Source organism: Chroicocephalus ridibundus, unplaced genomic scaffold (assembly GCF_963924245.1).
Source record: "Chroicocephalus ridibundus unplaced genomic scaffold, bChrRid1.1 SCAFFOLD_84, whole genome shotgun sequence".
Lineage (NCBI taxonomy): Eukaryota > Metazoa > Chordata > Aves > Charadriiformes > Laridae > Chroicocephalus > Chroicocephalus ridibundus.
In genome coordinates this window covers 174,047-196,532 of record NW_026961297.1, presented here as the reverse complement: position 1 = coordinate 196,532, position 22,486 = coordinate 174,047, and the positions used below count along the sequence as shown (strand labels likewise).

General features: G+C 56.6%; 2 protein-coding genes across 2 annotated transcripts in view; one reads left to right on the top strand and one right to left on the bottom strand.

The window, feature by feature from the left end:
• LOC134509218 (microtubule-associated tumor suppressor candidate 2-like) overlaps positions 1-146 on the bottom strand; it is a 28,203-nt gene extending 28,057 nt beyond the window's left edge. Inside the window, exon 1 of the mRNA XM_063321695.1 lies at positions 93-146. Within this exon, the coding sequence (XP_063177765.1) occupies positions 93-146 (54 nt within the window). The remainder of the gene's footprint in view (positions 1-92) is intronic.
• A 19,113-nt stretch (positions 147-19,259) lies between these two features.
• Positions 19,260-22,017, top strand: LOC134509199 (kelch-like protein 10). The gene is made up of 4 exons (XM_063321678.1): positions 19,260-19,349; positions 20,555-20,627; positions 20,782-20,980; positions 21,486-22,017. Exons 1-4 carry the CDS (start codon positions 19,260-19,262, stop codon positions 22,015-22,017), a joined length of 894 nt encoding a protein of 297 aa, XP_063177748.1.
• Positions 22,018-22,486: the final 469 nt, after the last annotated feature.

Here is a 22,486-nt window from a genome sequence, read left to right as displayed (position 1 = left end):
ACCACTGACTCCAGCTGGAAGCAGCGGCACAGGCTTAATCACGGCAACGGCCGCCTTCCTGCCCTTTCCCTTAAGGATAAATTTAAAAGTACCGTCTCGTCCTCGCACCGAACGCAGCAAAACAACTTGGAGCAGAATTTGCCCATCCTGGCAGGACTGCCGCCAGCCGGCCGCACTGCCACCCGCCTCGCCCGGAGCCAGACGATGAGCCCCGGGGGCGATGCCGCTATCAAAAAGGGGATGTCGCGCCCCCGCACACCGTGGCCGGCCTGATGCCGCCGGGGGATGGCCGCAGCGGCGGGGCCGGGGGTCACGGAACCGGGAGCAGGGAAGGGGCAGGGGCAGGAGAAGGAAGGGGAGGGTGGCTGTTGGTGGCTGCCGGCGGCTGGGGAAGATCAGCGGGTGCGGAGCGGCAGAGCAGTCACCGGCGTGGCGGAGGGCTGCCTGCTGCCGTTCCTGCCGCCGCACCCCGGTTTAGAATCACCGCATCATAACGGAGTTACGGAACCGACCAGGCTGGAACAGACCCTTACGGTCACCGAGTCCAAACGTCACCCTACCGCTGCCAAGTCCACCACTAAGCCGAGTCCCGCAGCGCCACATCTACCCATCTTTTAAATACCTCCAGGGGTGGTGACTCAACCGCTTCCCTGGGCAGCCCGTTCCAGTGCTTGACGACCCTTTCAGTGAAGGAATTTTTCTTAATATCCAAGAGGTTTGCTCAGGCGTCTCCCGAGAAAAGGGGGTCCGCTCGCTTGCCCAGAGCAGGGCACGTCCAGCAGCGCCGTGGCGGGAACGTGTCGGGGCGAGCAACGGCCGGGAACGGTTTTGAAACTTCTCCGCCAAAGCCGCAAACGCGCTGAAATCCGGGAGCGCGCCCGGGCTCCCCCCGGGAGGCGGCTCTGGCTGATTCTCATCTTCATGCCGCATTCACAGCCACCGATCGCTGCAGTCCCCGTCCTCCGCAACCCTCAACCGTGCCTTTAACCCGAACGTCTCCCGGCTCGCTGCCGGCGCGGCTGCTCGCCCCCACCGCTCCCCAACCGATCCTCACCGGTCCCTTTGGTCAGCTTAGGTCCTCTCGGAGAAAGTGAACCCGAACTCATTCAGTTTAAATTAAGCCACATCTTGCAGGTCAAGGTGTGCAGCATTAAGGTGAGAAAAGACCCAAACCGAGAAAACAAAAGGAAAACCGAAACTATTTTAAAGAGCAGTTCCTCGGTCAAAAGCACAAAAATGCTTTTTGTGCTTTTGAGGATGAAGAAAGAGGGGTCTCTCTGGTGGGAGCATTCTCCAGGTTGGAGGTAGGTTCCTACACGGACAAGGTTGAACATACAGTTGAAGGCACCAATGCCTATGGGATTAAGATATAGAAATGGAAATAAGCATAACCGATACAGGAGCAAAAAGCTTAGCAAAGCAGGCATGTCATGGGAGAGTGCCGCGATTGAGAGACGGGACGCTGCTTGATGCAAGCAAGATGTCCGTTTATTAGACGCGTCGGAAAGCTTTTTATACAGCTACTTAACAGTTACGTAAATTACACAAATTCTATCATTTCTAATTGGCTTAGCTCTAAATATTTCATTACAATAATCCCTCCTACTTGCGGTTCCACTACATGCTAGAAGCTACTAGTTTAGGAATGTGCTAAAAGCTACAGTGATAACTTGTTGCCTACTCCCTACTTCTTCAAGGTTATTTATCTCGGACCTGCAAGGCCAGTTGTTCCCTGGCTCCTCAGAGTTATTTGTCCCAGACCTGCAAGGTCGGCATGCCTTCGAGTTTCTTGCATACTTGTACTTTTCCGTTAGCTGCCCCGACATCTCCCCCTTTTTGTTTCTTTAAAGACAGAACTGAGGTGCGGGTTTAAAGGTCATCATACTCAGTGAGCTGGACAGAACTAACACTAGCGTAAATCTTTGGAATATCGCCGTTTTGAATAAACCATGTATGTCAAACAACTTTAGTCACCATAGACCTGACACAGGAAAGAGCGCAGCTTAGTATCAAAAGGCCTACCAATATAATAACTAATATGAGCACAGCAGATTGTACCAGGCTCCTAAGCCAGCCCTTTAGCCCAAACCGATCACCCAAAGTACCCAATCCGAAGAAGTCCGTATCAGATTGCACCTTTTGTGAATGCGCGAGGAGTTGTGTAATTTGCTTATGTATCGAAGAAGAGTGGTCCTCTAAGTCCATGCAGCACATTCCGTCGCTACCATCTCTTACCACAGCGATAGCAGTCACATAAAACCCAAGGGTCACAATTACCACAGGTGACGCAATGAATATGTTCTACTGGCGTCTCTGCTCTATTGTCCATAAGAGCACTGCATCAGTCCTCCGAATGTTCTCCGGTATGCTGTTCAGGGGAATGATCTAGCTGTGGATTGGTGTTGTGGCCGCCCGACTGTGGTAGGGGTCCACGGAAAGGTCGCACGCTCTTCGCTGGGATCCACCTGGGGCCTCGTTCTGTGGAAACACAAGCATAGCCTCTGCCCCATGTGACAAGGGGGTATGGCCCCAAGACCTTACCTGTCTCAGGGTCGCGGATCAGGACTGGAGCTTTTACGCTGGCTTCGAAAGAAGTGTTTGTGTTAAAGTGGCGAACGATCGGAGGGTTGTTATCTATTAAAGAACAATTTAAAAAGTTAAAAACATACAGGGCTTTCTGTAGACGTTCTTCAGGGGTGGCTGTCCCTACTCCCCCCTTCTGTTGCTGTAACAAGCGCTTTAAAGACTGGTGAGAGCGTTCAATCAGGGACTGGCCCGTAGGGGAATGCGGGATCCCAGTGATGTGAGTGATCCCCCAAGAGATAAAAAAGGTTTTAAGTGCAGCCGAGACATAAGCAGGGCCATTGTCTGTTTTGATTTGTGCAGGGATGCCTAAGGTAGCAAAAGCACGCAGCAGATGCCTGCGAACATCTTTTGCCGCCTCCCCCACATGGCAGGAGGCAAATAGAGCGCCTGAAAAGGTGTCAATAGAGGAATGGACGCATTTTAATCTCCCAAATTCTGGATAGTGTGTGACATCCGTCTGCCATAATTGCAGGCTTTGTAAGCCTCTGGGATTAACCCCACCTGGTGCCGTAGGAAAAGAATGTTTTTGACAATCAGGGCAGACAGCGATGATGTTCGCCGCTTGCTGAGAAGTGAGGCCAAACTGACGTTTGAGGCCCCCTGCATTCTGATGGAAAAAGGAATGACTAAGCTTAGCTTGTGCAATACGGTCAGGTAAAACTTGTACCGGCAGAGTGAGCATATCGGCCCGTCGATTGCCCTCTGCAATAAACCCAGGTAAAGAGGTGTGCGATCTAACATGTAAAACAAAATAGGGATGTGTTCGAGAGGTTAAAAGGAAAACAAGTTCCTGCAACAAAGCAAACAAATCAGCATGCGAAGTATGACGCAGCGCCGAGGCCTCTGCCCGTTCGACGACGCCTGCAACATAAGCAGAATCAGTAATAAGATTCAGTGGTGTAGACCACTTACGAAAAGCTCGAACAACAGCGGCAAGCTCTACGATTTGAGGGGACCCGGAGACCGTCTCAACGTCCGGCTCCCATTGTTGAGAGCGGTCATCCCACCAGACAATCACCGACTTGTGTGTTTTTCCAGACCCATCGGTGAACACAGTAAGGCCTTGGAGGGGCTGGTGACATCTCTTTGGTATGGATATTAAGTTAAAATGAGCATGTAGAAGCTTGTGGGACGGAGGATGTGAGGTTAGTTGACCCGAATAATCTGTTAAGGCAAACACGAAAGCATCAGACTGTTGGAATAACCATTGTAGGTACATATTAGTTACAGGTAAACAGATAGAAGCAAAGTCCATCCCTGACAGGGCAAGCAAGCGCTGCCGTGCTTTAATTACCAAGGAAGCAAACATTTCATGTTGCGTCCAAATTGTTTTAGTGGGCTGGTTGGGTAAAAAGACCCACTCAATGATTAATAAGGGATCAGGATTGTTAGGGTCCCATTGAAAAATCAAAGCATGTGGCTGACGTGCAGGGTTCAAAATAATTAAATTGAAGGGCAATTCAGGCGCACAGCGGTGTGCTTGCCGTAAGGCGATGGCTTCCGCTACTTTTTGTAATGAGGCAGCGGCTTCAGGACCCAGTCGACGAGGGGAGCGTAAATCGGAATCTCCCTTGAGGAGTTCAAACAAAGGGCTTAAGTCTGAATTGGAGATTCCTAGCAAGGGTCGGACCCAAGTAATGGTCCCTAATAATTTTTGAACATCGTGCAAATTTTTAATGTCCGCCTGTATATGCACAGGTTGGGGAACTATCGTCTGGGTCCTGATGCGCCAACCCAAGTAGGTCCAAGGGGGCATTTTCTGGACCTTTTTGGGCGCAATACAGAGGCCTGCCGAATTGACAGCGGCCGTGACAAGGGCTACGGCCTTTTCCATGAGCTCAAGGTGAGGCGCAGCCATCAAGATATCATCCATATAATGATATAACAGAACTTGAGGCAACGCAACCCTGACAGGGCTAAGTACCTTAGCGACATACCATTGACAAATTGTCGGGCTATTTTTCATTCCCTGTGGCAGTACAACCCACTGATATCGTTGCACAGGGGCTTGCATATTGACACTTGGGACTGAAAAAGCAAAGTTGGCAGCGTCGTCAGGGTGTAGTGGAATGTTAAAAAAGCAATCCTTAAGGTCAATAACGGTGAGATGCCAATTGCGGGGGATCATAGTTGGAGAAGGGAGCCCTGGCTGCAGAGCTCCCATATCTACCATAGCATCATTGATTTTTCGGAGATCATGGAGCAGGCGCCACTTGCCAGATTGCTTCTTAATAACAAAGACAGGTGAATTCCAAGGACTAGTAGTAGGTACTATATGTCCTTTTGCTAATTGTTCCGTAACCAGTCCTTGGAGAGCGCGAAGCTTTTTGCGTGGTAGGGGCCATTGATCTACCCAAATGGGCGTCTGCGTTTTCCAAGTCAGTTTCAGGGTGTCGCGCACCTCAGTGGCCCCCCCTAAAAATGCGACTGAATGGAAGTTCCCCATTGTGACAGCACATCACGTCCCCATAAGACCATAGGAACAGGCAGCACAAAAGGCTTGACGGAAGCCACTCGTCCTTCTGGGCCTTTGATTTGGATCAATTCCGAGGATTGGTGGCTTCTACCAACTCCTCCGATTCCGGCCAGGGCCTGAGGCACAGCTGCCAAAGGCCATTGTGGAGGCCACTTCGCCTGTGAAATTACGGTAACATCGGCCCCTGTGTCAATAATCCCATTCAGGATTACTTGCTGAGTGCCGTGAATAAGAGTACATTGGCAAAGTGGTCGCTTCTGGGAAATGGACTGTACCCAGGGAATCTGTGGATCCCCAGTAGATCCAAAACCTCCTTGTCTTTGCTGCGGAGGTGGGTGAGGCGAAAGAGAGCTTGCGTTCTGCGGAATCAGTAGTAATTGTGCAATGCGGCTTCCTTTGGGTACTGTGCAAGGGGGAAATGGGGTCCAGGCCATGATTTTAATTTCCCCAACGGTATCCGCATCAATTACTCCAGGCAATGCACAAAGTCCGGCTAAGGTAACCGATGATCTCCCTAATAGTAGCCCTTGTGTTTTCGGGGGTAAAGGACCTGAAACATTAGTTGCTAATAAATGAACAGAGGAATCAAGCCGCCCTAAGCCCCGCCCCTCCCCTCCCATTGGCTGACTCCCACACGAGCCACACCCCCTCCCCCTCTTCAGGCCACACCCCCCCCCCCCCACTTACAGGGCCGTGTGCAGAGCGTGGGGGAATGTGGTCTCCGCCTTGCCCCACCTCTGCCCATTGGTTGATTTAGGAGGAGGCGGACCCAGCTGGGGGGAGGAGCCAATGGTAATCGATAGCAATAATCCCGCCCCTTCCCCCCTCCCAACCCCGGGGAGGGGGCGGAGCCTCTGAAGCACAAACTTCGAAGGCCGGCATTTCCTCAAAATTGGGCGAAACGCCGGCTCCCAGTAACGAGCGGGCCCCTAAACTGGCAGCCGCCCCGTTTCACGGTGTCGCCCCGTTCCCGTATCCGCCACAATCGTCAGGTAAAGCCGCGGGATAACCGCATCCCGCCCCGCACCTCACGTAGCCTCGCGAGCGTCCTCCTCCTCGGGGGATCGCCGACGGGGCATTTTTCACGCCGGCCGCGGCTGTTTTCTCCCTCAGGAGCCTCCTGATTTTACGCTTCGCCTTAACGGGCGAACGACGCCACGCTTGCGTATTTTGAGCCCGTTCAGTAATTATTCCACACCCGGGCCTGTTCGCAAACCCCCGGGGAGGCCAGGCCCGGCCCATTGGGATTCTCGGCCGCCATTTTGGTGCTGGGGCCTGGGCCTGCACGGCCAGCAAAGCCTGGCGCCCCCGCGACTAACATGGCGGCCGAAGCGGCTCCCCCCTGGGGAGTGAGGACGAGCCTGGCTTGTCCCCCCCGGCTCCTTCACCAGGGCGCAAGGCCCGGCCGTTCAAGATTCTCGGCTGCCATTGTGGCACTGGGGCCTGGGCCTGCACGGCCAGCAAAGCCTGGCACCCCACAACTAACATGGCGGCTAAAGCGGCTCCCCCCTGGGGGGTGAGGGCGAGCCCACGTTGTCCCCTTGTTCCCCCACTCCCCATCGCTCCATCCTTGTCCCCCCCATCCTTGCCCCCCCAGTCCCCCCCACCCCTGACCCCCCCCATCCACATGCCTGACCCCCCCATCCCTGACCCCCCCATCCTTGACCCCCCCATCCTGACCCCTGTGCCCCCCATCCCCCTCCCCCCCCCGCCTTCAGCCTCAAAACCACCCTTTCCCACTTGGCGCCGCCCCGGCCTCCAAAATTTCCATATGTCTGGAGATGGCTCCGATGCCCCGATCCCTTGGGTGTCCTCCCCCCCCACTCCAGGGTCCCCCCGAAACATCAGGGTCCCCCCCGAACTCCTGCCCCCCCCCCAATCCCTTGGGTTCCCCCCAAACCCTGGGTGCCCCCCGAACTCCAGGGTCCCCCCCAATTCCTTGTCCCCCCCCCCACCAGGTGCTGCCCCAGCTCGGCCCCGCGACGCTGCAGGAGCTCGAAACGCCTCTGGGGGAGGCGGTGCCACCCTACGCCCCGCCTCTCCCCTCCCATTGGCTGACTCCTGCACGAGCCCCACCCCCTCCTCCTCTCCAGGCCACGCCCCCTCACCCCCGCCCCCCCCACCCCCCCACCGACAGGGCCGTGTGCGGGGGGGGGGGGGGGGGTGTCTCTACCTTGCCCCACCTCTCCCCATTGGTTGACTGAGGAGGGGGCGGAGCCAGCCGGGGGGGAGGAGCCAATGGTAATCGATAGCAATAATCCCGCCCCTTCTCCACCCCCAATCCCAGGGAGGGGGCGGAGCCTCTGAAGCACAAACCCCGCCCCCTTGCCGCCCCCATCCTCCCCCCAATCAATCGCAGCGCTTCCAGTGGGGCGGGGTGAAGCGTGGCCCCGCCCCCTCCCCCCCCCCCCCAAAAAAAAAAAAACACAACGGGGGGGGGGATGGTGTGTGTGCAATAAAGTGGCTTTTCCCACGGAGGGGGGGCTCGTGTTTGGAGGAATTTGGGATGCGATTTTGGGGGGAGGGGGCTGGGATGGGGGGGGCTCCTTTGGGGCGGGGGGAGGAGTCATGGGGTGGGGGATTGGATTTAGGGGGTGGGGGGGCACTTTTGGGAGGGGGGATTGGATTTGGGGGGTGGGGGGGGCTCTTTTGGGGGGGGGCTTTGAGGGGAGGGGGGTTGGGGTAAAACCCCGAAAGTAAAAGAAAGTGAAATAAAATAATATAAAATAAAAGAAAATATAAAATAAAATAAAATAATAAAATAAAATAAAATATAATAAAATAAAATAAAATAAAGAAATAGAATATAAACCCAATAGCAATAACAACAACAATTACAATATTGATACTAATAACGATACTAATCGAGATAAAGGTGACGATAATAATAATTATTATTATAATTAATAATGATTAAAATAATTACTTTTATTTTTAGCCAAATGGAAGGGATTTGGGTGGCGTCAGGCGGCCGCAGCGAAAGAGGGCGGGAGGATGGAGGGCCCTGGGGGACACCCCAGCCCTAAAAGACAACCCCCAAAAAAATCCAACCCGAACTTCAACCCAACCAACCCAAAAATCCAACCCCCAAATACGACCCAAAATTCAACCCGAAAAAGCCAACCCCAAAAATTCCGCCCCCAAAAAAATCCAACCCAACCAACCGAAAACTATCCAACCCCAAAATCCCCAAACCCCACACAAAATCCAACCCAAAAAAATCAAACGCGACATTCAACCCAACCAACCCAAAAATGTCCAACCCCAAAATCCCCAAGTCCGACCCAAAATTCAACCCAAAAGTTCCAACCCCAGAAGAATCCAACCCAACCGACCTCAAACCCAACCCAAAAAAATCCGACCCGAAAAATCCAACCCAAAAATTCCAACACAAAGTCCAACACAAAACCCCATCCAAAAAATCCCCAAATCCAACCCAAAAAAATCCCGTTGACGCGGAAGGCTCGGACAATAACACAACGACCAACGTGATCAGGTTAATGCCACTTTATTGCGCAGATAGCTCAGTTATTACAGACGTTCCGGTTCCGCATCACGCGCCGACACTTTGCCGATTGGCTGCACGAGCTGTGCATGCGGTAAGCAACACATTATAATTGGCTTAAAGCATCTGTCCACGCGGACAATCACCCCTCCGATACCCTGGGTGAAGCTCTGCATTTCGCACGCTGAGTTCAGCACACTTTCTCATATCTTGTTGGTCTCAGCATTTCTAACATCCCTACAATGTTTTCACACAACCTTCAAACTTACAAAGCCTACATAGTTCTTCGGTGCTTGGAGTGTTCACAGATGACCCCTTTGTACTAAAACTCCTCCAACAGCAGCTTATCTCTTTCACGCTATCATCCCATTCCCATATCTGCCGTACATCATAAGGCAAAGCCGCAGAATAATGGCATCCCACCCCGTACCTCATGTAGCTTCACAAGCATCCTTATCAGGGAACCACAGATGTTGTATTCTTCACGTCAGCTGCAGCTATTTTCTACCTCAGAAGCCTCTTGATTTTATATTTTTCCTCAATGTGTGAACAATGCTGTATTTTGTATTTTTAGTCAATTCAGTAATTATTCCACAGAGGGTGCAGCACACGGATGCCCGGCCTCCCTCCAGCCCCTGCCCCGGGAAGGGGCCCCAGCACAGCCGCCGGCCGGCAGAGTGGCGCTCGGCCCCTCACCTTTCAAGGGGACGGGCAGCGCGGTGTTCTCCAGGGTCACGCCTGGCCTGAGGAGGCAGACCCTGCCGTCATTCCCCGCCTCGGGGCTCCAAGTTGCTGCGAGGGATGAAGCCTCGACTGCTGATGCTGGGCGGAGCAAGAGAGCACCGAGAAGGCAGTTTGCAAAGCGACTCACAGCTCGCGAGCGCTTCACGATTCACTTGGGATGGGACAAGTCCCCTCTGACATGGTCCAGTGCCTGCCCTGAACGTGGTGGTCATGAAGCAGAGCAAAACAGTTCCCACCGCAAGCATTTCTTGGCATAGCCCTCCCAAAGATGTTCTGCCTTCACGCCAGCTTTCCCACACAGTCCTTCCGTCAAAGCTTCCCGACTCCCCAGGGGACGACGGAATGCCCCGGGGCAGAAAGCAGCAGCATTGCTGCCTCCGACAGCGCCGCCTCCACAGCCAGGGAAACTGCTGGTGCTAATGCAAGATGTGGCCTCAGTCCTGGCTCTTCCCCAGGCCGCGGCACTCTGGCTGGCATTGCTCTCTCGGATGGCATCACCACTGTTTTCTTCCACTACCGGCACCCTTGTAGGGATTTACGGTTTGGGATTCAAGTTTCCCGAGCTCATCCCCCACCTCAAGCTGGGGTTTGTTCTCAAGTGAGCTAGCCTTTGGCCAAGTTAAACTACATGCCCATTGGAATGCCTAAGAAACACCACAAACACATGCGCTCCGGAATGATTTCCCCCGTGTTTTAACCCCGCAACCCCCGCCCCAAGAATGTAGGTCCCTCCGAGCCACCAGAACTCACTGCCCCTGCTTTGGCTGCCCCAACAGCAAGGCGCACAGGAGCCCACACCTCCGCCAGACCAAGATCTGACCCTGCCCAGAGCCATGGGAGAACAACGGGGCAAGACTCTGCTGTGGAGAACGCGCCACAGCAACTCGCTAGTCGCAGCCAAGGTGCTTACTGATCAGGCTCTCCCAGTTGTCCTTTGCTTTTCCAGACTGCCTCCGGGTGCGGAACTGGAGCACGCTGTTGGCACGAAGGCAGCGCAGCAGCTCCTCACAGTAATATGGGATCCCTGAGCTGGTTCGGATCAGGAACCTGCACAGGAGCAGACCTGTTGGGGACCAGCACAAGGAAAGTAAGGTGAAACACGGTTCAGGTGGGCGGCCAGTCACTCAGGCATACCAGGGTAGCCAGCACCTTCATCACAGCTACACCTCACTTTGGAAAGGGATCGTCCTCCCGCTGCCTTGGGCTTTTGTGCCCCCTGAACCTCCAGCCTTTGCTGAAGTCCATGGGAAAAGAACTGTGGACAATGCCCAAAGCACAGAGCAGTGATCCCTGCCTTTCTTCTCCTCAGGAGCCTGGAGAGGATGGACCTCTGCCCCGGGGAATCTCCCCCACAGCCCAGCCACCCAGACCAAGGCCTTTTCTGTTCACACCCAGACACGGCTGGGCTCAGGACTCTTCCTCCCTTCCTCCCTGTGCGGCAGCCAAGGCTGACACCTCCCAGGCTGGGTGTCTCGGGAGTTGCCCGCTCTCAGCGCACACCCACCAGGGTGAGGCATAACAAGCCGGCCACGCCTGGCACTCGCTAGAGTCCGGATGCTTCTAGCGGCCCTGCGCTCCCTTGCCTGGGGGGCTGATTCCCTACCACCGTTGGCAGAGGTTCAGGCCCCCAGGAAGTGCTCCTCTGCCTCCAACTTACCTCACCAGATCCCTGGGGATGCTGACCACTCCGAGGTCCTTGCAGACCTTCTGCATCACAGCTGAAGCTTTCAGCTTGTCCAGATGAAAATAAGTGATTTTCTGGGACATGGCGTTGTCTGCTGCGGCTTTGCGAAAGCTCTCTGTTATCTCGTAGCCCGGGGCTAAGCTCATGACTGTGAAGAGGGAGACTTTTTGGAGCACGGGTGACGTGATGAACCAGGAGTCAGGGTCGATGAAATGGGCATTGTCGATGACAAATATGCCAAAATCTCCTGTAAGGGTCTGAAAAAAAAGCAGGTTGCTCTGAGGGGAATCCAGTGGATTCTCAACTGTCTTCCAGGGGACGAGATTTAGCCTCCGTCTCTTGCGGGAATGCTATGAAGTCTCTCCCCAGCCACTTTCCTGCTTGGAAGCTTTGCCTTTGGGCTCCAGACCTTATGGGTCCGCCTGCCAGAGCACAGGCCCCCGTGCTCCTTCTGGGAAACAGGCCGAGGGCAAGCAGGACTTCCGAGACAGGCAGCCCTGCTGTCTCTGGGGTCTGGAGTGGGATGAAAAGCACTGAGCTTGGGCTCTTTCATTCTATCCGCGCCTGACCCAGGGGTGAAGGAGGAAAGGCCGTGGCTCCAGAAGCCACCTCCAACTCCCCAAAGAGGCAGAGGCGGGAGCGCAGCACGCAGGTGCTCCCAGGCAGTGTCTCCAGGAGGCTCTGTCGGGAGGCTGCAGTCCAAGGGCCAGGTGCCCTGGCAGAGGGGCTGGAGCGTTCCACGGCTGTCAGGGGATGGGCAGGGGCAGCGTCCCAAAGCTACAGGTGGAAAACCTGTATCTGTGGCCAGCATCCTGGCCTAAAGAGGCCCGATCAGCAAGTAAGTGGCTCTTTCCACAGCCCATCGTGTCCTCAAACGCCAGGATGTTCCTTTGGCCTGAATCCCGGTAGGCATTCGAGCAGCTGACAAAGAGGTCAGTCTCCTGCTTCCGACCTGCGAAGACAAACCAGAAAACGAGCTGCTGGGAGCGTGCTGAAAAGCAAAGAGCCGTCCCTTTTGTGGGCACCCTCCACCGCAGCTTCCCTCCCCGCCACCACACTGGCCAGCCTGCCGGCACCCAGGCCTCCTTCCCACCCGCTCGTCCATGCTTGGGCACCTCTGCCTTCCTCAGAGCACTCGCAGGGCCACCTGGCCCCCTGCCCCACAGCGCAGCCCCCTCGCCCTCTCCCCTCTCCCACAGGCACAGAGATTCCGCCGGCCCCACGCGACTCCCCGCAGAGATCCAGCACAAGGCTGGAAGGGAGGACTGCAGCCGGTTCAGGCAGCTGCGTCCCAAACAGACTCAAAGCATCTCCTCGCTGTGCCGTGAGCCCCACAGCACCTCCCAGGAGCTAAGGCAGTGTCATCTGGACCGTACTGGTTTGGGCTGGGCTGGAGTTAATTTTCTTCGGCAATAGCTCGTACAGGTCTATGTTTTGGATTTGTGACCAAACATTGCTGTTGATAACACAACGATGCTTTAGTTATGGCTGAAGAGCGCCTGTGCAGCGTCGAGGCCTTTTCCGTGGCTCACGCCGCCCCGCTGGCGAGCAGTCTGGGGGTGCACAAGAAGCTGGGAGGGGGCACAGCCGCCACAGCTGACCCCAACTGCCCAAAGGCCTATTCCAGACCATATGACGCCGTGCTCAGCAAGGAAATCCGGGGGAAAGGAGGAAGGGGAGGACGTTCGGAGTGATGGCATTTGTCTTCCCAAGTCACTGTCACACGTGGTGAAGCCTTGCTTTCCTGGAAATGGCGAGACGCCTGCCCGCCCATGGGAAGCAGTGAATGAATGCCTGTTTTGCTTTGCGTGTGTGCACAGCTTTTGCTTTCCCTATTAAGCTGTCTGTATCTCATCACAACAGTGTTCTCACTTTAACCCTTCCGATTCTCTTCCCCATCCCACTGTGGGGAGCAAGCGGCTCTGTGGGGCTGAGCTGCCAAGCGGGGTTAACCCGCAACAGGGCCCAAAACATTCGGCAAGACACCGAGTGAATACAGGCATCCCCTGCGTCCTGACCTTCCCATGTCTTTGCCCAGATGCTGCCAAGAAAGGAACTCTGAGGAGTACAAGGAGGAGAACCCACCGCCAAAACTCTCCATCGGTTTGGCAGAAGGAAATCTCTTTCCTGACCCCAAAGACAGGGATCAGTTTAGCCCCCAGGCTGTGAGCAGCTCCACAGTTGAAAGGAACCTTCCTACCAGGTCTGGAAGACGACAGGGAGCAGCAGGCGCCCCACCTCGCTTTCCACCCCAAAAATATCAAGCAAGCAGAGACCAAGACAGGTGACGCTTCCTTAGGGCTGCTGCAGGCAACACCATCCCTGGTAAAAGCCTCTCCCTTCCCAGCAAGGCACTAAAAGTCACCAAGGGGAAGAACCTGGGCTTCAAAAAAGCGAGGCATTCTCCACCTACCCAGCAAGGGGACGTACGCCCACCTCTTCTTGGTAAGACCCACGCCAAAGATGCTAGAAGCAGGGGAAACGACAAGACAAGTCAATGATCTGGTGAGAAGCCAGGGGACCTAGAGGAGCAGCCTGGCGTGGCAGGGAAGGAGGTGCTCCTCGGGTACCGGCTTTTCTTTGGAGCAGGGTGTTATCCCCTGCACGCTTTCCCAGCCAAAGTTCAAGCTAACACACTACCACAGCTTCAAGCGTAAAGAAGCCCAACGGCAACAGTGGGACAGAAGAAGATATCAAGAGTCCATCCCCAGAGGCCAAACCCAGAGAAATTGGAGAAGACAAGTGAAAGAAGCCAGGGCATGCTGTTGGCTAAAAGACAGCTTTACCACGTTGGCCAGGAACACGAAGTGTCTTTGAAAGGAGGACTTGGTCCCTGAAGGGGTTGGGATGCCAAGCAACTGGCACCTTTGGCTCAAGTCTTCCCACAGTTTCAAAGAGACGGCAATGATAACCTTCAAACCGCCCTCAGAAGGGAAGGTGAAATCCTGTCCCAGAAGAAGAGCTGAGATTTCTGCAGGAAGACCTGAGGAAGAGTGTCCCGATGGTCCACGTTTCCCCATGGGGACCAGACATGCCCAAAGCTTTCTTGCTCAGAGCAGCTGGGACAAAAATCTCCTTGCGTCAGTATTCCCAGGGCACGTGGTGGAGCAAGCCCAGCACGGAAAGCACAGCCCAAAGCCCTTTAGACCGAGCCCACAAGGCCAGGTTGTGTCTACCAAGACAGACAAACCTTCCCCATCCCTGTGGTTTCACTCCTGCTCTCTCAGCAGCTGGAGACAGCAGCGGAGAGGGGCAAAAAGCCTGCCGCGCCAGGGCTTCCCACTGTCTCAGAGGACACTCACCTCTCCTCGGTGACCCCCACGTACTGATAGACAGGGCCAGGCTGGCTGAGGACTTTCATCTCTCTCTCCAGCAGCTCCTTGAAGTAGGAAGTGGGCAGCCGAGAGGCGGCGTAGGTCACTGCATCACAGGACACCAGCCCAGGGTAGTGCACCATCATCCGGGCAGCCAAGTCCACCTTCTGGCCACGGACCGCCAAAGAGAGGGCACGCGTTACAGAGAGAGAGCACGCGTTGGTGTGGCCTGCGCCACCAGCCCCGCGGCACCCTTCCAGGCCAATACCTGTGTATTCGTGTCTCAGCGGGTGGCCAGTGACTCCGCAGAACGTCGTCCCTCTGGTAACTGCCACAGACATTGTCCTGGCACACAGAGAAACAGCAGGGCTTCAGCAGCGCCCCAGGTGCAGCCCTGCCCGCCCGGCTTCATCCCTTCCCTCACCTCCCCTCGGTGCCAGCCTGGGCCACCAGCTGTCCTGCCCTGCCAGCGTGGGTCTCGGGGACGTGGAGAGCTCAGGGGTCCAACATCTGCAGGCTGCAAGGGACAAGGGGCAGAGGCAGAGCACGTGCAGGGCCACAGCCCTCTCGTGAACAAAGAGAGAGAGAAGAAGGCGCCCGCCATGTCACCGCCTGGCGATGACAGCCACTTGGGATCAGGTGGCTGGGCCCCATCCCCGTTCATGGGCCAGTGGTCCAGAAGGGCCTGCCTCTAGCCACAGGGGCCTCTGGCCCTCACGAGGGCTCTTCCCAGCGCAGTGGCCAGCAGAGCGTGCTTGGAGGGACTCCGTCTGGCTGCCGTGGGCTGAGCCCAGGGGTTGCCTGCCACCTTCTCAGGGCACTGCCTCCTTCCTGCCAGGGACACGGGAGGGCAAACTAGAAGGCACATCTCTTTCTGGGAAGCCCCCTTGCGCCGTCCCAGGCAGCACGCACCCCGCCAACCCCCACCACACACTCACTCTATTTCCTCGAGCATGGTGGAGCACGAGTTGAAGATCTCCAGAGCGCTCTGCAAGGCGTGAAGGCTCTCGCAGGGCAGCTTGTTTGCAGGGAGTCCCAGCACACAGAGGAACATGCAGCCCTGCCCAGGACAGATGTGGAACGCGTTGCTACAGCGCCTAAGAGGGAGTCTCTCCCTCGCGCTCACTGCCCACCCTCTGGTGCTGGGGGAGGTGACCGTTCCCCCTCGCTCACTTTATCACACAGGAGGACTTTGTTGATGTGACCCTCGTGAGGAGAGAGGATTTCTAGCATCACCCTGCCGGCCTCCTTGAGGATGGTGCTGAGATGCAGCTGGACAAAGATGCAGGTGACTGGCCGTAGCTCAGAGAGGAGGTCCATGGGCAGTCCTGCATCGAGCTGGAAGACAAGAGCACGACGGCTTCACCAGCCTGCTCTCCCGGGCTCTTACTGCCCACACCGGTACCGAGGGAGAGCAGGCGTGCTGGCGATAGCGGGCACTAGCAGAGAAAGGGACAAATCCTCCTCTCAGTGCAAAGGGCGGGCAGGCCGCCCAGCCTGCGGCAGGCAGACGCCGAGTCAGAACACAAACGACAAAGGAGAGAAGGCTGCTCCATTAACACGCCATCTGGGGACCCGTACGGACATGAGGGGAGACCCTCAGGGATGCTCCAGGGACTTCAGGGGAATCTCCCCTTTATCCCACCGTCGTGTGCACAGCACATCCAGAACCATAGCCACGCAAAAGACAGAGAGACAGGAGTCGTCCTCCCGCCACCCATGTCTCTCTGAGGACAACGCAGACAATGGTGCAGCACCAGTGCCCCTGGGCTCAGTTCCCCCGCGTTGTTGTCTCAGGGTGCAGTTTCTTTGATTGGTCTGTTCCCGTGAGAACTCCATCTCTGCAGGTCACCACTTCTTCTGCCCTCCAAAAATGCAGTCCCCACAGCGGTGGCCTTGCTGTACCTTCCCGAGACCTGCGACTGGTATGTACTTCCTAAGCACATCCTCGGCATTCAGGTCACTGGGCAAGGGAAGAGCAGGTCTCATGGCACCTGAGGAGAGAAAATGCAGGTGGTCACTGGGCAGATGGGACTACGAGCTGTTGCAAAGCAGGGCCTGGCCCTGGAATCGAGGGAGAAAGAGTCTTCTGCGCTTGCTCACGTTGCCACCTCCAGATGCTGAGGGCAGAGCTCTCCCCTGGAAGGAGGAGGCGGCAGCAGCCACCGCCCTGGGAGGCCCAACAGCATGAGTGCTAACGGACAGAGGGAAGAGGGAGGAGGTGGTTCCTCTCTGGCCCCTGAAGCAGCAAAGCCCCACCTTTCGGGACAATCACAGAGCAAGGGGAAGTGGGCACTCACCTTCCCTTTTTGAGCGGTGGCTCACTGGGTCTTGTACAAGCTTGCGTAAAGGCGTCTTGGCATTTGGACCAAGGCATCGGATCCATGCCCGTCACCTGAAGACACACAGAATGAAAGCACTGCCACTGGCCTCCCCAGGAGTCCCAGGGGAAAGAGCCTGCCCTCCACCGTCACTGCCCAGAGAAGGGGAGAAGGAGCCCACCTGGCTGGATGGGACAGCAGTGCTTCCTCAGAAGCACCGGAGCTGGGCAGCCGTTCTCCAAGCATGCCCATCTCCAAGCAACCACAGCTCCATGGCCCACAGAGGACATTGCTGCTGGGGCTCAAACCCTCCCAGTGCCTCCCGACCCCTCAAAGCAAGCAAGCCCAGACCATGGTCACCCCTGAGATGGGAGGACAAGAGCTTCGGCTGCCTGCCCGCTTTCCCACCTACAACTCTCTCCACTTTCATCCCCTCAGCCTTCCGACACCTCCCTCCTTCATGGCCAGGCCCAGGCTCTCAGAATGGCTCTCGAGGCCATCCCATCCACCTGCCTGCACAGGTCTTGCGCCTACAAGACGCTTGGTCCTCAGCCGGTGCTGCTCACAGAGCTCCCAGCAGGTTGCCGAGAGGACAAATTCACCTGCACCCGCAACCTGTTCGGCGTCACGAACTTCAGCCAGGCATGGGCCAAAAATGCAGAAGCGTTGCCAGATCTCATCTCCGAAAATCAGGAGGCTCATGGGCCCTGCAGAGATCCCTGGGGAGAGGGAGAAGCAGAACTGACACAGGGAACATTTGGAACTCTACAGCCCCCAGCATCTCGGCTGCTCAGAAGCTCATCTGAAGCCCAGCAGGGAGACGGGCATTACGGAGGGGCAGAGCATCCTCCCTCCTCCTCGAGGAGATGCTGACATGAGTCCCTGAAATGGGCGTCTAGAAATAGACAAACCAAGTCGACATTGAGAATGTGCTGAGAATGCTGGGCGTCACCCCCAGCTGCCTGCCCCAGAAGCCCAGCAAACCAGAAGCACCCTGTGACACGGAAGAGTGCCACGCATCTGTGTCTGGCACAGCACCGTACCTATCTTCAGCTGGACCTTCTGCCCTACATCCGTGTCACGCCTTCCGTACTTCTTCTGGATCTGTCGGCTACAGTGCAGCACCAGGCTGATGGTCCCGGCCACCTCCTGGGCTGGTGTTCTCCACAGCACCAGCACAGTGTCTCCTGGGGAAAGGGAGGGAAGGTAAAGGCTCAGTTGAGACCTGACTCTCCCTGACCTACACTCAGTGGCAGGGACAGCAGAAACCAGCCGCCGTGCGGAGGAAGATGGGCTTGTGGGAGGCCATCATCCTGGAGGACCATGTCCTGGGCACCGGGACACCTCTCCTCTCCTGGGCAAGCCACAGCAGCAGCCGGCCAGCAGCGGTGGCACCCCCTGCCCCGAGCGCTCCTCTGCAGCTGCAGCACTGGAGAGAGGGCACTGCCAGAGGGGTGCGTGCGTGGCCAAAGAGCTGGCTCAAGGCACTGCGCAGAGCCTCTTGAGAAGGACAGCACAGCAAATGGCCGCCACAGGAGTTAAATGCTGCAGCTCAGTGCCCAAGGTCATCGTTGTCCCACGAACCTACCAGCAAACTTCAAGATGTCTCCTCCAAAAATCAGGAACTCTGCGGACAGAGGGAAGAAGAGTCATGTGGACACCTTCTTCCAGAAGCCACAGAGAAAGGCCCCCTGCCTGGGGAGGAGCACCGGGGCAAGGGTGCACCGTGGGGGACAGCTCAGGAAAGCACCGCTCCGGCCTCTCTCCCAGGCTCACGGTGGCCACCCTCAGCGTTTGATCCGCTGTTTCGCGCCTACTTGGGAAATCTCTGCAGTTCGTTTAGCGGTAAAAGGTGGTAAATAGGGAAAAAAACCCAACCAGGATATCCAACTAATAACCAAGAAGCACTTAATCAACCCCAAACTTTGGAGATATTTAGTCTCCAAACCGGATGCAGCACATTGCTCGGTAAGACGATCTTCCCCGAAACATAATCTTGGCAGTGACTCCCCAGAGAATGATCTCTTAACGGCGCGAGGTTTGTTTAGGCGGACTCTTGATCTCCCTTTTCCCTCCCACGGCTGACGAGATGCTCATTATTTCCACTCATACCAGTTATTTCCGATGGAGCGAGCGGTTCCCCTTTGGATTATCGCTGACCTGGGCACGAGCCTGGCCCAGAAGCCAAGCGAAAGGCTCCGTCTCACATTATTAAACATCCCAAGACTTGAGCTCCTGAAATGATTTCTCAACCTTTGGCGCTGGATTAATCAATTAATGGTTTTCAGAGCGCTCTGGACGTGAGCACTTTTGAAGTACTGTTATTGGAGAATCTAGAGCTGTCGGCACTAATAAAAAGCACGCACTTCATTCCTCGCGTTCCTCTACACTTCTCACTTAGTATTAATAAAAACACCTTTTATTATAACGCTTCTCTTGGAGGGCTCTGGCCCTCAAACGACTAAATATCTGCACAAAAATGAGCGCAAAACTCCTCGCCAGCTTTTCTCCACTGGCAGTAAATTTGCCTTTTCTGCGGCTTTGATGGGGAGGATCTGTAGCATCCCTGAACTCGCAAAGGTGCCTCGCCCCAGGCGTGCGACTACCTGACCAGCGAGCGGAATCAGCCATGCAGGATTTTCTTGCCGTGCCGCAGAAGATGACCCTGAGAAAAGACGAGCAGAGAAATGAGCCTGGTTGTCACACCCAGCCAAGGGCGGTGAGCCGGGGGACCCCCACCCCACCTCTGCCCCCTCGGGAGCGGGGCCGGCACGGACCCTCCACGCAGAAAGAAGGGGCCTGGCGCGGATTTCATCTCGAGCCCTCTTCCTCAGCCCAAAGTCACACAACTCCCTCTCTTTCTCAGCCCCAAAACCAGCCATGACAGCCCCTTTGCCAGCCCCGGCAGCAGGAGTCCCGCTCTCAGGGTCGGGCCACAAACCGGCTCCCCCTCTCTGCTTCCTTCCCCCCTCTGCAGCCCCCCTGGGCGACACTGAGGGACCGCAGCCACCCCACAGCCTGACACCCCCAGGGCCCCACCGACACTTTGGGGGGAGCGCTGGCGAACTGTGGAGGGCCCGGCCCCGCGTCCCTCTGGGGCGGCACCAGCACGGCCCAGGCGCTGCTTTCTTACCACCCTGACAGGCTTCATTTCTCCACCATCACCAACACCGCACCCCAAACCCCCCAGGACCAAGCGACCCCATGGGGAGCTGTGACCAGCCACCCCGCTCCCACCCGTCAATGCCCCCCCTCAACCCTCCCATTCCCCCAGCCCCACTCAGGGCCCTCCTGCACCCCCCATCACCCCTCGGGGCCGCCCACTCCCCTCTGCGCAGTCCAGCTGCCTCACCATGTGCTTGCAGCGGCCCCGTGGGCCCGGCCCGACCCACCACCCACCTACCGGGCCCCGCTTTCCGCCGGGACCACCGCACTCCCATTTCCAGCCGCCTGCCATTTCCCCCAGGCCGGCCCGCCCACGGCGGGCGCCCATTGGCCACTGCCGCCCCACCACCCACCCCCTCCTCCTTGGGCACTGCTGCTCCATTGGCCCGATCCAGCCGTCAATCCCCACCACGCCCCACCCCCGGAAAGGCGATCCGGCCAGTGGGAGGGCACACGGGGAACCGCCCAATGGGAGCGCGGCACGGCAGCCCAACCAATGGGAGCGTCGCTGTGCACGCGCAGTGCAGCCCCACAGCCGGCCAGTGCCCTCCACCAGCTCTCTCTAGACAGGGATTTTGACGCTTGAACATCTCTTTCTAAAGAAATCTGTCCACAGTCTTTTCGTAGTCTAAACTCCTTTACATCATAAAAAATTGTAGAATCCTGAGAGATAGAAACAGGCTTTCTTTGCCTTTTCGGAACCCCCTACGGCCCAGACATCGCCACTGTGTGTCTATTGACACACATCTCTCTCCCCAGAGAACACAAATTGGCTATTTACGCTTGTACGGAACAGCTGCTGAACAGAGGCAGATCCCTTTAGACTGGCATGGTGACACTTCTTCGACACAACATCTGTGATGTCATTATGGGGCACGTTCCAGAGCCAGCAGACAGGCAGGGCTTCTACTACGACGCCGGAGGGAGGGCAAGGACAAAGTGCTGTAAGCACCCCAGAGTGGCAGAAGCGTCTCCCACTGCCTCAGGCTTGGAGGTGGGCGACAGCTTGCCTCGCGGCGCATCCTCCTCCTCCTCACCCAGGGAGGGGAAGATGAGTTCCGTGGCTTGCACCGCCTTCCACGGGCTTTGTCCAGAAGGGACACCAAGCGATGTGATCCTCAGCGTGGACGGCGTTGAATTCAACGCGCACAAGATGGTCCTCTCTAACTGCAGTGCGTACTTCGGGTGAGTGCTTGAAAGAGGAGGGGATGGGGCCAACCAGCGCTCCCTGCTCCGTGCCACACTGTGCCTGGCTGTATCTCCAGCGCTTCCCTCGGCACTCCAACTCTCCTCCGGCAGTTCCCCCTGGTCCTGCTCCCTGCCCAGGCACCCAAAGTCCTCCACAAGCTGGAAGTGGTGTCTGAGAAGGCCCAGCTAGGGTGCGGGGCTGGGAGCGTGGCCGGGAGCGTGGCCAGCCTGGCTGCTCTGCTGTCAGGCGGGAGGCTTTCCTTCCCCACACACGGCTACTCTCTGCTGTTCTTCTTGAAGCCAGGTGCCCACTCGCCCTGTGGCTCCTCTTGAAAACAAGCGCCCAGTAAAGCCTTCCTTCATCAAACTCCACGGCCTCCCAGCGTGCCTACTGCTAGTGCCCAAACGGGTGCGCGGGGAAGGGGGCACAGGGGATCACGGACTCAGGGTTTCCCACGGCAAGGCCGCTTTCTTCCCCAGCAGCATTCTCTTGGTTTTTCAGGGCTTTGTTCTCCAGCAACTGCAGCAGTGCCGACAGCAACGTCTATCAAATCCACGGCGCTTCCCCTGAAACGATGGGGCTCCTCATCGAGTATGCCTACACCGGCACAGTGCCCCTCACGGAGGACAACGTTGAAAGTTTGCTCGTGGCAGCAGACCGGTTCAACGTCCTGGGCGTCGTCAGCCTCTGCTGCCACTTCTTAAAAGCCCAGCTGTGCTCAGAAAACTGCATCGGCATCTGGAGATTCACCCACTACTGCTGCTGTGCTGACCTGCGAGAAGCAGCCCACGAGTTCATCCTGCGTCACTTGGAGGAGGTGACCAGGGTGTCCGCAGAGTTTCTGGAGCTCTCCTTCAATGACCTGCAACGCCTGCTGGAGAAGGGGGAGCTCCCTGTGAGAGAAGAGGCCATGCTGGAGGCTGTTCTCACCTGGGCTGCTCATGACCTGCCCAACAGGAGGCAGCACATTGTCTTCTTGCTGAGCAAGGAAGGCTGGAGGAGTGGACAGAAGGGATTTTTCTTCTTAAAGTAAACTCCGTGTTTCTGACAGTCAAGACTTTGCTCATCACTTGTGAAGTCAGACCTTGGCAAGGGTAGGACGTTGTACTCCACATTCCCCGGACTCACACGTCCCTCATCCAAATCGGCAAGTTTCATTTCTATCAGTTTCATAGGATCGAGATTGTCATCGGTGTCCCAGAAGGTCCTGTTGACCAGCTCCTGGAAGAGCTGGAAGTTTGCTTGCCTGCAACTCGGGGGCCTGACTTTACTCTTGCCGCGGAGACCAGCTTCAGGGATGGTAAGACTGAGCTGGGGAAGGGATCTGCAGCGGAAAGGGCCGACACAAAGCTCTTTTTGGGGCTTTTGGAAGCCGGCAAAAGCCCTCGGCCTGTGCTGAGGGCTGTCAGCTGGTGGGCGGGCTGCTGAGTGAGCCTGGGGGCGGAGACAGCCCCTCCCCCGATCGATCAAGCCACCAGGTTATAGGAAGCCTCCGGGAGGGC